Genomic DNA, 18,803 nt, shown 5'->3' on the forward strand with positions numbered 1-18,803 from the left:
CCAGCACACTCTGTCTTGAAGTAAAGCATTAAATTAAATTATCTTCCCTGGAAAAGTCTTGCTGTGTCTTCAAAATTCTCTTGCTACATGTTAACTGAAATTGATTGTGAGTAGAGCCAACTTTAATTCTGGATCCTGTCTGAGAAGTCAAACTTTTCACTAGTACAAAATACTTACATAAAACTAACGAGTTTTAACTAAATACCTAAATTCTAGAAGACAGGATTTTAGTTCTTTTTAAGCATGGATCTTGCATGCTTTAAGACATTCATGGCTTAAGGGCAAAGAAATAAAATAAATTTTTAAAATGCTTTCAGGGAGACTCAGTTTAGGACTTCCATTTCCTTAAATTCCTTTTGTCAGTGTCCCTTTTTCTCTTCAGTGTATGACAAGTGCTTGTAGTAATTCAGGTGTTGCAGATGGATTACAAGCTGAAAAGTATTGTGTGTTTTGTGCCTGCCAACATAAGGAACTGAATTAATAGGTTTTGAGTACTCAAAAGCAATGCCTTTCTAGACAGAGTACTTGAATTAGACAAACAGACTCTGAAGACTTTCTGACACAAGCTGTCTGCTATAGCTTGCATAAATCTGTGCTGAATGAATACTTAACTAGAATTACTTGGAAAGAGTCAATAGAAGTACTGCCAAATGAAACAAACAATTCTCTTCTGTAAAACTAAGGTGGTCATCAATGAACATAGTCACTACTGTATTAATGATTTAGTTATTAGAGGTGATAGGAACAGTGGAACACAGTTAAAATCAACAAAGTTTTTTTGTCTCTATTCCAACCTTGTATTTTATTGTTCTTATCCTGAATTTAGGGAATTCAGTAGCTTCCCTGTTGTAATCAGTTGGAAGTGACTCTGTTTAATGCATATTATCCACTGTTTTAGCAGTCTGTATGATCTCCACAAATTTTAAAAGAATTTCCAACTGATGGAGCCAGCCTTCAACCCTGCTTTGCTGGGAGCTTACCCAGTTTGTCACAGAGGAATTCATTGACTTCCATAAATTTGAGCACATCTTTTCTTTCTTTGCCCTTTCTGTTTATTAAATGTAGTAGCCCCTATCCTCTAGACAGCTTTTGTCAACTGAAACACAGCAGGTAAACCAGGTAAAGTAATTTTCCAGACAACGCAAAGTGATTTTTAAAGCACCAACAGCAGCCTCTTAAATATTTTTGATTTAGGTGTTTCTGTGAAAATCCTGATGTCCACACATATAACTAACTTCAGCCTTTGAGCTGGCTGGTAAAATGGTGATACTAAATAAAACATAGACTTCAACAGAGTTCAGAAAACATTGGGTGGTGTCATTGTGTAATTGCCTTTATCAATCTTTACAGAATTGTCTTCTCTCATCAGCACATCTATAATATCTTGTTACACAACTCTGACTCAGTTAGCCTTACAGTTTTGAGAATAAACTAGTCAGTCTTCATGATCCAGTTCCAGAGATGTAAAGGAAGTTTGCCCTGCTTCATTCAACTAAAAACGTGTTTCCCTTCAAAATATCTATATTTTTTCCTCATCTTTTCACCCTTGCAGATAAACGAGTCACTTTCCCAAGTGCTCTAATGAAGCAATATAATTTTATTAGGTGGCTTAAAAGACAGCCAGAAAATATTTAAATACCTGCTTACTCTTGAAGTTTTATATATTCTCTTTTAGTCTGAAATAAGTTTTTATTAAGTTTTCATAATAAGCCACTTATTGAACATTTGTTCCTACTAGGCATCCTTTAAGAAATACAAAAAATATATTAGGATCAGTGTTACAGGACCACGAGTCAATTATCCTTATGAAGAAATAAATGTTAAAGAGCTGTTTGGATAAGAAATGTTATTAACTGAAAATTGAGTTTTAATTCAAGAGTATATAGAGAAATGAGATGTTCTTTCAGCATCACTGAGATAAAGTAGTGCTGGTCTGTTGACAAAAGCACTTACAGTTTGTCTTGGAGAGACTTTTTTAGATTTTTCTAATGTCAGTGAAAGGTAGAGTTACCAGCTCTGGAAGGCAAAAGTGCCCAACTTCCGTTTGCCTCAACAAACTTCTGCTTCTGATTTTAATCAATCTGGAAGTAATTTGGCTATGAAAATAATTAGTATTCTCATGAAAAATCTGTTTTAATGCTGCTTTTAACTGCTGTGTTTAGGAAATGTGTTCTTGATTTATCAAGATAGGTATTCTGGTAGGTAACAATAGGAATGGCACCATATGAGGGAGACATTGTCTCCTTGTCGTTGTTAGAGCAGGATAAAATCTGAGGCTTCTGAGGCTGTGGGAAATGAGTTTTCAGTACAAGAAATGTTTTGACTTTTAGTTAAAAGATTGAGTTCTACAGTGCCACCATCTTTTAAAGATTAAATCCACATGACACTATCTGGAATACAATATCCATTGTTCATACTTCTTGAATGACTTGGAATCATGTGTTAACATGATGAAACCAGATGGGATGTTCAAACAGTAAACTCCATTCAGTGGCAGCCAGATGTCTTTCCTGGAGAATGGGGGAGGGATCCTCCAAATCGAAATTTCAGAAGATGGCAACTGTCAAATTTTGAGCAATTTATTCAAGAGATAAATATGTTATATTTGTGATTTAGTAATTGCTTATCTTTTTTTTTTAAGCAAGTTTGATCTCTCATCTTTGCTCATCTTTAGATATGGATGTATCACCTGACCCAAAATGTTTGTTCGTCCCTAGTCCCCCTTTTCCCCTTAAATGAGGAAGTAAAAGTAAAATTAACTTGGCAAGTATGCTGGGAGATACAGGGGTTGCTTTTGTGGCTCAACTAACATCTTACAAACAAAAAAAGAGTGGAAAAAGAGGGCAGCAGAGAACAAATTAGGTAAGTCAAATGCAAACTGCATAATGTAGTACTAACTAAATTTCAAAAAAGTTTATCAAATGGTTAGCAGCCACTCAGAGAGTTTGTATCTCTAGATTAGATTAACAAATGTTTCTATTATAAGCCAGTTATATCTGTAGCTAGATTTGCAGAAAATTCATGGGTATCTCCTTGTGTCTTAAAAAACAAACCAAACCAAAACCTCTTCACTTGTGCTACCTTTGACCCTTAGAAAAATTCCACTGCAGTGAGCTTTCAGCCGTGTGGAGAGACTGTAAATATGTTTAGACAGGTGGTATAGTCTGAGGCCATCTTTAAGGAAATGGCAAAGAAGGTCTTCATTTGGAAATGTTCTCGTATAATGAAGTATGCCCAGCATCTTTCAGTGCAGAATGCCTTTTCCAGTGAATCTTGCTGCTTGTCATGAATTAAAGTACAAGTTTTCAAACAGAACAATTGAGAAGCAGTCTCCCCCACATTTCTCTTTAATGCTATCTTAACATCACTTATTTTACATTTGTGCAGTAAAAGAATTGACAGCCAATTTAAGTTTCTAAATTTAAAGCTACTGGATGACAAATCTTTGGCAAGGAGGGGTGCACAATTCTAGTCTTCGTTGTGCTTGCTGCCTCCTGTTGTAGAGAGATGAGGAAAAAAGGAGCTGGAAGCTCATTAAGATCTTGTAGCCAAAGGCCACAAACCCCTCTCCCATAAAGGTCTCAAATTTTCTTGACTGTCTCCTCTTCCTTTGCAACATCCAAAACACGCAGTGAATCCTGAGGGCATCCAGCAGGAAATCATTGCTGTCTGTTCTGTGTAAATCCAGAGAAGGAAAGAAAAGGACAGGATATAGGCACTACATAGAAGAAGAATACTCATCAGAGAAGCATTACAGGACAGAGTAGAGACCTTTTCCTAATACAATGAAATTCGGGAATTCAGCCAAGTCCCACTGGTCCTTTCAATGGCCTTGGTGTTCTCACAACCTGTGCATGCAAGGCAGCATTCTCCTTTCTCCAGGAGTGTGTTGGAAACATGATGGGGGCCTACCCCACTGGAGCCTGCTGGGGCTAAATGTGATTCCCTATGCTGGCTGCTACAAAGGTACAGGTGTGTTGCCATCTCCTCAGAGAAACAAGTTGTGTATCTAAGAAGTAGATTAATGAACCTGATACATATTCAGTGTTAGTCCCTGTTCCCTTTGAACTATTTCTTAAAGTACAGGAATTTTTTTTTTTTTTTTTTTTGTATAAATTTAAACCAGTATTTCAGCAAAAACCATCTTGATTCCTCCTCAGAAAGGACAGGAACCTCATCAGCTTTTTAAGTAACTTAGGTTTCACTTCCTTCACTAACAGGACGATAGATTTAATTTTTTTGTTGTTGTTGTTGTTCAGAAGATCTTAAATTACCCCAAATTTAATACTGAGTCTGAAAAACTCAGCTAGAATACTGATACGGAAAGAATAGTCCTGATTATTGATTCTCTAAATGAAGTTGTAAAGTTGAAGTTGTGTAAAATTTATTCCCTGAATATAAGTACAAAACTGTCATAGGATAGTGGTTAGAGGGATATTTTTTCCTCTTTAAAAAAAAAAAACAAAACAAAACAAAAAACCACCAAAAAAACCCCAAAAACCCCACGAATCAATGTTTTTTTTGTGGATTTGACCATGCAATAAGGCAGTAAAACTTTATAATTACAAATAAATACAACTTAAAAATAAGTTTGCCAATGAGGTGAGGAAAGAGGAAGCTTGGATTTATAGACAAAATGTCAGATGAATCCCACAGATTGAAATACCAAAGTCCTCTAAGTTGACCTAGTGAAATTTCATTAGACTACTACTTGCTTTCCTGTACTATTTTGTATTTTAAGAAAATAACAGAAACTAATCAGATGGCAACCTGGTTATTTTTTGAGGTTTCCACAATAAATGAAAATGTAGATTTGAAGTCGTGATCTTGTGTCAATTTAATGAAAGTATTTCTGTGTCTTTGAACTGCTCCATAAAAAGGCACTATTTCACTTGTATTTATGCTTTTAAGTAAAATTTTTAATACTGTCATCATATGTAATGTTGTGTATTTATGTAACTAGTTCCAATTTTTACATCTTTACATTTTGCTGTTTGCAGAGGAATACAGCGATTCAGGGCAGTGCTGTTTAGAGAAGCAGATTGGACGGGGGTAGAGGACATGGGTAAGAAACTGCTAATCAGCAAATGGATTTCACAAGAGAAATTTGTCTCTAGTTTTAAAATTTGGTGAACTGATGCTCTGAAGCAAACCTGAGCTCTGGACCTGACACGAAGAGAATCTGGAAAGAAGGTTGATTTATCTTCCTTGTCTCTGATATATTAGGAAATAATTTACTTGAAGAAAACTGGAGGATTTTTTAAGCGTTATGCAAGACTTAACTATTACATAAGAATAACAGAAGGAGACACCTGGTTGTTTGGGGTTTTTTTGTTATGGCATTTTTCAACTGACATGAAAAAAAAATATAATTAAACACAATTCAGAGATGTTTTGCCTTAATTTCCTTCTTCAGGTAAAATGCATAGTGAAGGCACTAGCAATGATTGTAAGGTAGAGGATGAGGGAAACACTCATGAGAAAAAGAAGGTTCAGTGGACAACTTTGTATTTTAGATGCACATATTGCATGTGGGAGAGACTGATAATTCATAAGAGTAAATGAATCAAAGCACAAGAATAGTATCCTATTTCTGCCATGTTGTTTTTTTCAGCAAATTTAGTTTGCTATCTGACAATTGTAACAAGTCAGTTTAAAATTTACAGAGAATAAGACAGTCTCCTCTGAAAGCCATAATTTTGACATTCCAAAATAGCAGAAAATGAATTTATATTTTTTGTAATCTAGTTTTTATTTATTTAAATTAGAATCTTGATTATTTCAGTTTTGTTCATTTTTATACTTGTAAATCATTGTAATGTCAGTCATTTGCAAATATTGCAAAACCTTCATCTTAGTTTGTAGTCCTGAAAAAAATTTTAACTAGCCACCTAAAGCAAGATAGATGAAACCACTTTTCCAGTCAAAGGATTCTGAAGTTCTGGGAGTGAAGGACCCAAATCACTGCTTCCACTGATACACAGCAGACTCAAAAGTGATGATCTTGACGAGATGGTAGCTGAAAACTGTGAGAATTTACTTCGTTGTTTATCTCAAGTCCAACTCTTCAGTGCCTCTGTGTTTCCTTTACAGAAACAATGTCTGTTTTCATTCTGCACAAGTAGTTGAATTCTCAGCTGTGCAAAAAATACAATTATGACAAGTACACTTGACCTTCAGTGAAATTAAGGAGAATACCACCTGCACTAAATATGTCTTGTAAACAAACCCAGAAATCAAATCCAGTTGCATGTCTTACTGCAGTAATAACTTTTCAGGTTTTTAAAGTTTTGACTTCTAATTGTACCCTACTCTTAAACAAGGGGTGTTGATGACTTTTTAGCAGCTGCACTGTGGACAGGAGCACTTTTTGTGCTGAGATAAAGCTGCCCAGATCTAGAAATAGTCTGTCATTTCAAACATTTTTTTTTTTTTCCATATTCTCTTCGAGTTCCAGTGTTTAAATTAAATTGAAAAACATAAGAAAACTGTTTCAGGACACACTTCCCAGAATATTTTGACCTCTTGACCAGTAGCCACTCCTGGAATAAACTACTGTATTAAGATCCACATTTTGTTTTAAAGAAAAATCTCCCCCAAAATCAGACCCCTTAAACTATTTAGGTAATAAAGATGGCCTAAGCTATTTTTTATTTAGCAATGTCATGGGAAAACACCAAAATATTCTTTCAAAGAGGTACAGCTGCTTAGCATATCTGAAAGGTAATCCAGTAAAATAAATGTTTTAGTCCAGATGCAAACACATCTCTGTCATAGAAATTCCCTAAATATAAACCCTCATCTGAACTCTTTTTATGTAAGTCTTACCTTGAAGTAATGTTGTGCATAGAAGATGTGTTATCCTGGGTTATTCTGGCTAGACTAGTAGGGTTTCCCATGAAGCCTACCTGCTGCTATTCAACTCTTTTAAACCCATCCTTTTCCTCCTTTCTTTTCCTTCAGTGTATTGAACACTCCTCAGCATAGCTCACTGAGGAAGGAATGTGGAGAATTCAGTTATTTCAAAGTTTTAAATTTCTAAATCATGATTTTTAATCTTTGGAGGGGGCATAGTTAGCTAGCATGGATAACAAAGTGCAAGAACCATGACTGGACAGTCTTGGATTTGCAGTAAGCTTTATGCCACTGGAGAAGGATGAGTTGTAGTAGCTGGTATTACACAGTGAAAATCATCTTCAATGCCAGGTGAAACCCAAAGGAGCCAGAAGTCCAGCAGCATTGTGTACACAGAGGAAAATGGGCTCCTTGCCCACAGTGGCAAGAAATGCCCACAGAAACCTTTCCAGAAACAACACAACACTTCTAGTGGTCTTGAAGATGATGGTACCCAGAACATACTTTCTCCTCAGAAAAGTTAAATTGCAGATCTCAAAAATCTTAGCAACCATCTACTAAACATAAAGCATAGAGAAATAATTATTTGTGTAATTTTATATATATTCATTACTAGAAACTGTAGAATTTATAGATTTAATACACTATTTTTGTCAATCAAAATTGATATTGTACAGATCTTATGTAGTTTAGCTCTTTTTATTATTAGTTTTTAAAACTGCTGTTTTTCTTTAAAAATTTTATCAGTCCAAATCTAATTAATAACTGTACAAGAAATCTTTTCTTTTCCTGAGGAACACAAGCTATATTGCCTTGACTATTTTGTAGCAATGGGTTTTGTTTTTCTCTTCCATTTCCATAGCAAAGAAAATTAATTTAAGAGAGATCAATAGCATTGCTGGCATATGTTGCACAGTGCTGGGTAGCATGAGTTTACACTTGATCTTGTATCTTGTTGTATAGAATTATGTAAATTAAATACCCCTACAAAGAAGCTTTTGTTTTTATTAATTTAATGCAGCAATACTAATAAGGGAAAATGTATACAACAAATCATTGTGTGTACCTAGGATAAAAAAATCTGCTAACCCTTGATATTGGGTGGGCATAATGGATGTCTTAAGTGCTCTGTGCACTTTGCACTGTGTGAAACCTGCAGAAACTTTCCAGTAAAGCACTTGCAAAAATGTTGCACCTGGAGCAGGGAGGAGTGAAGAGGGCAAAGGTCAGCATTAGGCATTAAGACACTGACTAAACAGACTTTACACTCGGTGAAAAGTCCAGACAGCCCCTGCAGTGTCATCTTACAACTCTGGTTTTCTTCTTTTCAGGACATAGTAATCCATAAATACACTCTAGTCACCGGCAGCTTAGCTCTTCCCCCGCTTCTCCCCCTTTTTAACTCTCCTTTCATTTATAATTCTTACATAAAGATCTGAATTTTTAACCCTTTCCAAGTCTTTTAATCAACCTTGGAAACTGCTTTTCTTCACTGTTCTCCACTTAATTTGCTAGACTTTTTAAATCCTTTCCTTTGTGAATTTTTCTCTCAGAAAAATTGTTTCAAATATACTAAAAAAAAAAAAAAAATGCTTGAAAACAGTAGTACAAACTCAGTGTATGGATAAGACATTCTGGGAAATTATCGGATTTTTACTTCTAAAAAAGGCAGTTATTAAACTCTGTTATCTACTTAAAAGCAGTCTTTGTTTCTGAAGTTTATTAACCAGACACTCTACGTAAAATATCTCATGGGATGTAGTATAAATTTTTTTTTTTGCAACTACTTCTGAGCTTATTTGTTTGGATAGATGAAACTAGTTTCAGCTGGGATGCTGCAAGAGAAGAATTGTCTTGTTTGCCTTTGTTGTTTTTTTCAGTCACACAGAGAAAAACCTCATCAATTTCTCTAAACTGGAAAAATGCAGAGGTAAAACAAAGAGGTGTTTGTACTTTTATTATACAATTAAGTCTTTCAGTTTTGCACCTATTATGCTTAGTAGATGAACGCATGAGACCAAACTGATTTTAATCATTTTATCTGATCCCATTATCCACATCCCATGGCTTAAGAGACTGGATAGACTCCTAATATAGTCTGGAGCCTTGACAGTAAGAATAGGCTGGTGAAATACAGCCCATCAGTTGCATGGAACCACGCACATTTTGCTCACTTCCTCTCCTTGTTCTGAGCACTGCACGAGGCCATACTTCCACGCAGGATATTTTCTTCTTACCCACTTTTCACTACCCTACCCTTCCTGCAAAGCTGCTGAAATGTTCAGCAGCTCTGTTACATTGCTTTTTCATTAATTTTTACATCTTGTGAACAACACTGATGCAAGATAGCTGAAAGTCTGAGTATTTCTTTCATAGCATGCATGAATATTGATTAGTAACAACATTAATAAGAAAATGTTTCAGGTGGGTTTTTTTTGTTTTGCACAGAGATCCCTCATATTTCCTCAGGTTCAGATAACAAAGTTTCCAGTTCATGTGTGTCTCAGGGTCATACTCAGTCACAAAATGGTGGCCTCAAAAGGTCTCCTGTCAAGTCTCTTGGCCAGTGCAGCTCACTGATTTCTGTGTTCTGTGCAGTGATTTTTAGCGTTGCTGCTGAAGGGATTCTAACTTGGTCTGTTCAGTGGTGGAAATCAAAAAGAAATAGGAACAGAAAGGTGAACGTGGGAGCACGATTGAATGCAGGCAGATCCCAGCAGAGGTATTTACTTTGTATTTACTTTTCAGGGCAATGTGCTCTGTAGAAATAAAAGACCTGTTTCAGCACGTGCTGAACGTCGAGGGTGGAAGTGGTTCTCTCAGTGGCCGACAGGCTTTAGAAGGAAGTGTACGCTCGACGCCATTCCAACATCAGCTCCTTGGTGCAGAGTGCCAGAGGCGCTGTGTGTCCAGGGCCCCAGATTTAACTCTGGTCATGCAGTGCAGCATTTAACCTGCTCTGTCTCACTGGCACCCTGGGACAGTCTGTTAAATAAGCTGTTACTGGAGTCAGTGTTTTAGTGGTAGGCCTTGCGTGAGCGTTGAATCTACAACATCTTTACAGATGGAGCAGTATCTTCCATTTATCCTATATTCTGATATTTTGTTGCAACTTAGTAAAAAAGAAGAAATGAATGTTCGAGTACATGAAGAACTTTAGGATATTAAGCTAGAACTGAATGTCATTGATCTCTTGAGAAAGAGGCTTTGTATCTTGTCTTTTTGTATCTTTCTTGTAGAAATACCACACCAAAAATGATCTCACTTAATAACATAAACAAAAGACCATTGTTCTGTCTAGCATTTTATGTTGTTTTCAAGCATCTGAGGTCTCTCCTGAATCCTTTTCTGTGGTATCTCATTACTGACCTCGTAATTATAATCACACATTCAAAACTTAAATTCTGCTAATGTGACGTAGATGAGAAGCCAGGCAGTTAAATGACTTGCCCAAGGCTACGAAACATCTTGTTGTAGAGCTGAAATCAGACCTTTTACCATGTCTGCCTGGCCAGACCCAAGGTCTGGGCTTTGTTTTATGTTGTCAGGCATGTTTCTTCATGCAAATGTTATTTGGACTGCATGCTTGACATATAGCAAAGGCCATACTGCCCACTGAATTTTCTCCTGGATTGTTTTTCACCTTAACTTTAAAAATTGTTGGGATTTTAATGAAAACCTTCTTTTTTCAGGTTATCTTAATGAAACCATTTTCATAACTATTTTTCAGAATTTATATTCTACAGGTGTTGTTTATTGATTTAAGCTTATAGTGATGATATGAAACCACCAACCATTCAAGCATAATGTTAAACTGAACTGTGAGTAGAGTGAATTTGTCCAAAACAGTACAGACAGAAGTCTGTTGCTACTTTTTTTTTAACCAAACTTGCTCTATATTGCTCTCAATTAGTCCTTTTCCCTAACCACTTTTCTTCTGAAGAATTCCTTTTACCCAGTTACCTTATCCATTAGCTATGTAAACACGTATGTAGGAACTTTGTGCATCCTTTGCATACTCGTTAAATCTCAAATATTGTTATATTGCTTCACACACATCTCACTAAATGCAAATAAAATAGTAGGTAAGGCTGTAGTGATGTCCTCTGGGTGTGTATTTCTGTAGGTAATGTTTGTGTGTGATACACACAGTCTGTACCTTGCATGTAGATCACACAGACACAATCGAGGCTGATCACAACCAACGCAGTGTGGGTGGGATGCGTGGGTGAAATCTATGTAGGCAAATTTGAAGCATTTGAAGATTACAGATATTTAAGGGTCAATATTTTGGACAGTGGAAAATTATATTTTTCAGACTCTTCTAAAAGGTGCTTTTCAAAAATTTATTTAAGTACCATATCCTTCAAATCTGCCTTCATTAGAAAAGGTAAAGCAGTTCATGTTTTAATTCAGCCACATCTTTCAGTCCTTTTTGGTCATTCTTTCCTTCAGTTTCTTTTGGGAGGTTTGTTTCCAGTTTTATGGGGTTTTGTTTTGTTCTGTATTTTTTTAATATTTGGCCATAAAATGATGTCAAGTACCTGCTTTTCTGGTGTCAGACATACATCTTCCTTGTTACATGGACTTCTAAAAGAGGAACTCACTATGAGTTCTGCCTGAATGCTGCTAGATTTGCTGCTGTACAAATAATACAAATTAAATATTCTTAATTATTTTAGCTCATACTAGAAAAGATTCAGGACAAAGGAGAGATTGATGCAGTGTGCCTTACAATGGTCCTACTGATTTCTCTACTGGCCTTTCCTCTGCACATGGTCAATTAGAATTGAAAATCCTGTGCTGATTTCATTCGCTGGAATTTTTAAGCAGGTCAGGAAGAAAGATGTTATTGAAAGGAAAAGTCTCATCTAAATAAGAAAAGAACACGTGGCCATCTGGTCTACACTGTACCATGCTGAAAGTAGTTTTGACTCTGCTCTAGTTTAAGCTTTGCAATAGTTTGCTAAAATATCAAACAGAAATATGTTTACCTTAAAACACTGCATGCTTTTTATCTGTAAAATTGCTATGTGCAGTTCTCTTCCTATCTGTAAAGTATGAGCTCATTTGACCCTGTTACCTTATTGAGACTGTCTATGTTTCTGGTAGGTTCTCAAGTTACTTCAGCTCTGTAGAGGTATAAGTGAAACTACCAATCTTTTTAAAGTTTTGGAGATAATTCTGAGCACTTTATTCCTAGGACTAAAAGTCACACTTCTGTTTGAACTAGGAAAGGCTCAAACAAGCCAATGCAACAGGAAGCATGGGGGAAGAGGGGAGAGGAGAGTTTAAAAAAGGAAATTGGAACTTGAAGTCTGTGTGAGTAGCACCATGGAATTTGCACAACCAAATGTAGGCCACAGGCTAAGAGACAAGCTGTAATAGATATCAAAATTTTAAGGAATGGAGTCATAAATATGCATGAGCTTCCATGATTGCATTATTTCAGCATCAACTATTAAAAAGTTTAAAGAAGTCAGTAAAAAAAACAGAGGTGAGCAATTTTCACACCAGGTAAATAAATTCTTCTTGTAAAAAACTAAACCACACAGCTCTAAATCTCAGGTGCGTGGACAACAACAGCAGGAGAGGATAATGCCATCTTTAAAGCAACACTGCTCAGGTCCTGCCTACTCTAGTGAGAGCTGTTGTACCCAGCACTCACAAAACCCAAGAGACCTTACTGGAAGAAGGGGAGAATGTTGAACTAAACATGGAGGCAAGGGCCCTGTATTCATATACTCCGGCTTAATGCTTATTTCTTATGTGATTAGATATTACTTTTACACTAACAAACACTGCATGAATTGCCAGTTGAAATACTCTTCTAAGGCAAGGTAGTGTGTAAATCACTTCTGAAGTTTAAAGGAATTGATTTGTGTAGGATTTCAGCCTTTAGGAAAGGATAAAAATATGACTGCCTTGTCATTACCTTAAGAAAATGAAAGGGAGCACTTCATAATTTAGCTGCAGGCATTATTTCGAAACACATTTTTTGAAAGAAGTGACAAATTTTGTTTTAAAAATAATATGCAAGGATAAGTAGAAAGGAAATTATCACTTTAATACTACTGAACATGTGTACATACATATAATTTACAAATATATACTCCTCATTGTGTAGAGTTTGCTTGTGTATTTCATATAAAGTGTGTAAATTGTTCCTTTAGAAATGCATTCAATTCCATATTTACAAAAAAAAATATAAAATGCAGGAATACAAATTTGACCACAGCTCTTGATTAATTCACTTAATTTTTCTGAAATCTCTATTCAGGAATTTTTACTTTGCTGTGGATATTGCTGCCACTACGTGCAATCTTTTGTTTGCATGTCTCCATTGCTATTTGGAAAGGAAGTTGTTTTTTTAAGATTAAATATGGGATACTTATGCTGGGTTCCTTTTCTCATAGTCTTTATTATCAATATTGGAGAAAAAAAGCTGAAAAAATTCTTATCTTTCCATTAGGATACCTGTTAGAGTAATTAAAATATAGTTTAAACATTTTCAGGGAGTAAATTAAAAGCATTGTACGTGTGTGCACGTGGCTGTATGTTTTAAAATGTATTTTCTTTTAGGTCTTTCTCATACAAACTTCACATTGAAAAGCAAATATTAGTCATCATGTTTATCACACCATAATTTGTACCACAAGACAATGAAATTCCAAAGAATTTAGAAAATAGGTTGGTCAGCACAGCATACGTTTAAAAATTAAATAGAATACAGGCTTTGAATCTGCCTTTCTGCTAACCCCACCCATAGCCACACCAAACGGAGAGCAACTATTTTTGGGTGTACTGCATTCCCAAGCCCAACTTGGTGGCACGGTGACACTGGGCCACTTGGCATTTCTCTGGGCTGTGGCTCGCAGGGCCAGCCCAGTCCCCTCCATGCGCCCCTTCGGTTTGAAGACAAGCTATTCACAAAGCATTTCGCTACTGCCTCGTTTGAAACTATCATAAAACTGTCTAGGAGCTCTTGCTAATCCCTCTAAACACAAATATCTTGTAAGATTTCAGCTCGACGGGCATTCAGGAATGGGTAGCTGTACAGTAGTTTCTTGCCTTTATGTAATAGATCAAATGCGCATACAAAACCTTTACACATATTTGAGAGCTACACAGCAATTATGTAAGTGATGCATGAACTTAACATAAAATACTGCATTGACTGTAAAGCTAGAGTAGAAATCACAGTAAAAACGGGAAACACTGGATGTCCCTAGTTACACTGTGCTGGAAAGTGTGTGCGTGTGCATATGTTTTGTACAATAATGTGTATATATGTTTACAAAGTTTCTTATTTGGTATTTTTTTTGCAAATCATAACAAGTTGAAACTGAGCCTGGCCGACATAAGGAGGAAAGGCTTGTGTTTGTCTTTAATCTTCTCTGCAGCACAGTTCAGACTTCTGTCTGATCTGCACATAGCAGAGCAAGGGGCTTGCCGTGCATTGCGTGCAGGCTCCTTGATTGTGGAAGGGAAAAAAAATCTGGCTGGAATCCAGACAGGCGAGCGCAGTGCTCTGTTGATCATTGTGTCTAGCCTTCAGGTGTCTCAGCTCACAGTGGGCGGCGGGTGGGGGAGGGGGAGATAACAGGAGGGCAGACAAAGAATAAAACAGTGTATTTACAAAGAAAAAAAAAAATCATATGTAGGAGATTCACGTCAAATCCTTTTTTAAAAAATGCTTCTTTTAACGTTCCTCTCCCTGCAGTGGGAGCAAGCAAACATCTGTCCAGAAGATTTATTTAAGCCATAATTAGTAGCGTCTGGAGTCTTTCAACAATTTCTCCTTATTGCACGTATTTTTTTTATTTTTTATTTTTTTTTGGTAAAGAAGTCCGCTCATCTTTCACTTAGAAACTGTTTTCACTTCATGCATTATTAGAGATCCAGCCCAGCCAGGACCGAATCAGATTTCTATTGTCTTTGCTTTTCCCCTTCTGATCGTAGTTTTCAGAATCTAACTTTTGGTAGGGAAGGGGGGTGGGAAGGATCATGCAGGCAGGAGGGAAAGACCTTATTAAAGGTCTTATGAGCAAGTGGTGGGGGGTGGGGGGGGTGAGGGAAGGAGCAAAAATACAAATCAGTGCTGTTTATTATACGGTTATTCATTTGGGTTCAATTTCTTTTTCAAGGAAATTGAAAAAAAAAAAAAAAAAGCGCTGCTTTGTCTGTTGCTTCTGTTTGAGAACTCTCATAAATCTTGCCCAGAAAGCAACTTGGGCTTAAGGAGATCTGGCCAGTAAAGCTCTGGGAAACAATTTCAATGTCTCCTGCTATGGATATTCTCTTCTTTCTGGCCCCTTCGTCCCCGCTGCCCCCTCCACCCGACCTTCTGACGTTCTACCGTGGAGAGCCCCACACCCTTTCCCACCCCACCAGGAATCTGAGTGAATGCAAGCTGCAATCAAGAGGTAAAGTTGCTTATCAAAAAGCCTCTCCTCATGCTGAGCAGATATTACACTAGTTGTGTGTTTTCAGTCCAGCCATAAGCCTTTCCTAACACTCCCCCCGCTGCCCTGCCTCTCCCCCTCCCCCCGTGGAAGGGGTGGGATGGGAACCTTGCTCGACTTCATTGTTCCAAATGTAAGAGCTATTTGCCCCAAAGTGTCTTCGCTGTCTTTCATAGCTAATTATAATAACTGTCAGATGTCTGCAAAGTCTGGGCTGCCCTTGCTGGCGGAGTTAAAGTTTGCCTTTATGTTTTCCCCTTGGGGACAGATCAGGCCTGATTAGACACAGAGTACAAATAAAAGTGAACAACATACGTGTGTAGGGCTTTTTGTCTTTGTTTTTCTTTATGAACAAAGCAGCACGCTGGCTATGTCAGGAAGCAGTGTGTCATGCTGCATGCATGCAGGCGCTGCCCTGGAGGATAACTCGCTTTTGCTTTTTTTTTTTTTTTCTTCCTCTTTCTTTTATTGAAGCATGCAAGAAATATTTCTGAATTTAAATAACACTTTAGATACTTGTTTATCTTATAAGAAAAGTAATCATAGATCTGGGCACGTAGCATTTTGACATTTTTAAGAGGTTTGTTTTCCGTGTGAAAATAAAAATAAATAGAGCCCATACTCACAGTTTTGTTGTGCTGTGCAGGTCGTTGTCTCCTTCTGCATCGACAAGGAGGGCTGGAGAATGTCAAGGGTGCAGAATCCCAGTTTAATTCAGGAGAAATGTATAAATGTGCTTCCTGAAGTCGCCTGGAAGTCAGCCACTTGTGCTCAGACATCCCATTGCTGCTCTGCACGCTATACTATCTGCAGTTCTGAATTGAACTAAATACTGCCCATGTGAAAGACAGGGGAAACACAGTCATGTGGGACACACAAATCCACTCTATTGGCTCTGAAGGCACAACTTCAGCATTCTTGCATTTCCACCATTGGTTAACAGTTCAAGCTGAAAGAGTCTAGGTCCTCCTAGTGAGTCCGTTTTCCCTTTATGTTGGAAGAATGACTGTAGGATTTTACAGTGACAGGATTAGTTAAGAAAGGGACTGAAGTCATCCCTTTGACTGAAGCTGGTGGGTGGGGATTGGAAGCTGTGCTTTTCTCAAGTCCACGTTTTTCCTTTTTCTGCCTGCATTCTCAGCGTCAGGAAATGCTTGCAGTTAACTTGGCCAGCAGAGAGAAACTGAAGTGACTTTTTCAGGTTCGGGGTTAGGGACCTGACTTTCAGAGTAACACAGTGTTACAGACAGTACAATGATTTTCATGTGAGTAACTAATCTGTCTTACCAAACTTGTTATTTTTCCCTTTTTCAGATTTTTTTTTTTAAGCTCAGAAAGGGCTATATCAGGATCATTTATCCTGAACTTTTGTATCACATAAAGCCAGATAAATGAATCCAGCAGTTTGAAAGCCTAGACTAATAATTTGACAACAGAATAAAAATTTTACAGAATTACTGGATCTCTGGGGAATATTATTATATGGTCTTAGTAATATTTTGAGAGAAGCAACAAATTCCAGAAAATCTGTAATTGCTGATCTCTGAGAATAATGAAGATATTAAGATTAAGTAGGAGGGAAGAAGATTGACTATTCCCTATTTTGGTATTCTGTCATTTGTCTGATTTAGTTATGCCAGCGTGAGCAGTAATTTGAAACGGTATTCAGTCATGTGTGACATACTTCTCCAATTAACCCTTATTAAAAAGACCTTTCCCAAATCCCACATGCAGGTTTTCCTAGAACTACAGAAAACAGAGGTATGGCAGATTTTCAGGGTTTGTGTCCATCCTCCTCTCTAGGCAGATTTATCTCCTCTTATGCGTTTCCAGTGCTATGTTGCGTATAGTTCTAAATACACCCAGCGTGTGACTCCTGTTGGTGGACTGTTGAACTTGGGGCCCAGTTCAACAGTTGAAGTGCTTAAATATGCTTGGAAATTTCCCAGAATAATTAATCTGGAATAGTAAATTCGTTATATGTCTGTGGTGTACGCAAGACCAAGGCCAGACTGCTCTGCTTGTAGTGTGTACAGGATCCTATTTAGCAGCTTATGCCTGGCCCAGGCTGTCAGGGCATCACTTTGGTTGTTCCAGTCAAGCTTTTTCAGTCCACCTTAAACCAATGCTTCTCCCTCCTCAGAGTTCACCCTCTTAAGCTATTTATAGACTTTTATCATCACCTCACTGACCACCCTTGTCATCACTTAGCTGAACACCATATTCCAGGTGTAGCTGCATAAGATATGGGAACATTCCTCCATATCCTGTGACCTGGTATGGCTGCAGCAAATCAATATGTGTTTGCTTGATATGTGAGCAGGAAAATTACATCTCTTAAAAATAAACTGACACACCTGACAAAGAGGATTTTAAAGAAGATGAAGACAGTAAATATTCTGAGTTAGGCCTTCTTTGCTTCTAAGTGCCAAGATGCAGAGTGTTTTGGTTTTTTTCAAGAAGGCTTACTTATAAATACTGTTTAATAGCAATATATAAAAGGTGTGGTTTGTTGGGTGGTGTTGTTTGGCTTTTTAATCTTCATGAAGAAAGATAATTGTCTGGTTTGGATAAAATAAGGCTACAGCAGTAGCATCAAAACTTTCTCTCCACCCACCAAAAATGTTTTCAGCTCCACTAGGCTTTTCACATCTGGACTCCAGAACACTGAGGGAAGAGAACTGAAAACCCTGGGAGACATTTTCTTTTCTTCACTGCGCTGGTGGTCTTCATAATTTTGGTTGCTTTTTCTTGTTGTTGTTTAATTCAATTAAAGAGTGGAAGAAATACTAATAAAAGAAACCTTACTCTAGAGAGCAGTAAACTCTTTGGTCTTAAGAGCAGTGCATGGTCTTGTCTTAAATACATCTTTTTCATGAATGTAATTTCTGATTTTAAAATGCTGAAAAGCTCTTTACAGAGAGGGAATAAACATCTGAGTTCATTTATTATTGTTTAGCTTTTTCCTCAAACAACTCGAGTGGATTTTAGGAAAATCTAGGACTCTGGAGCAATGATTATATATGTGCATTTCTTGAGCCATGAATCAAAGACCTAGATGATACAAGCAGACATTTTTGTGACACATAGTATTTTGGAGACCAAATTAATACTGTTGTATCACTGCTGTCTCCAGAGAGAGAAGTGCATCTTTATATGTATTTGTGCATCTAAATGGACATTTTATTCTCCCTGTCACGTCCATTGAAAAGAAAAAAATGAAGATTTAGGCTACAATCATATTCACTCTCCCTGAATAATAAACTGCTTCTTTTGCCACTATTGTTAGTAAAGACAAATTAATAATTGTAAGAGTCAAAGAATAAGAGCATCATGAAATTATCACAGTGTGGAAAATAAAGTTACTTTGCAAATTCTGTCATTGTGATGAAGTTTAACACAAGAGATAAGATGCTGGAGGAAACTGGGCTGTCAGAGTCTGGAGATCCTACTGCTCTGTGGTCCTCTGACTTCATCCTTTAA

The 18,803-nt window shown here is 37.1% G+C and overlaps 1 protein-coding gene across 2 annotated transcripts in view; it reads right to left on the reverse strand.

The window, feature by feature from the left end:
* Positions 1 to 16,297, reverse strand: part of LOC106628090 (uncharacterized) — a 61,653-nt gene extending 45,356 nt beyond the window's left edge. For both annotated transcript variants that reach the window (XR_001331344.2, XM_088060536.1), the window contains exon 1: positions 15,947 to 16,297. Coding sequence is in view for 1 of the 2 variants with exons in the window: in XM_088060536.1 (XP_087916662.1) it covers positions 15,947 to 15,986 (40 nt within the window). In the remaining variant the exon portion in view is untranslated. The remainder of the gene's footprint in view (positions 1 to 15,946) is intronic.
* Between the last annotated feature and the right edge of the window lie 2,506 nt (positions 16,298 to 18,803).

This window comes from Pseudopodoces humilis, chromosome 10 (genome assembly GCF_049639895.1).
Source record: "Pseudopodoces humilis isolate 2021_Gansu_Grassland_sample_001 chromosome 10, ASM4963989v1, whole genome shotgun sequence".
Taxonomy (NCBI): Eukaryota; Metazoa; Chordata; class Aves; order Passeriformes; family Paridae; genus Pseudopodoces; species Pseudopodoces humilis.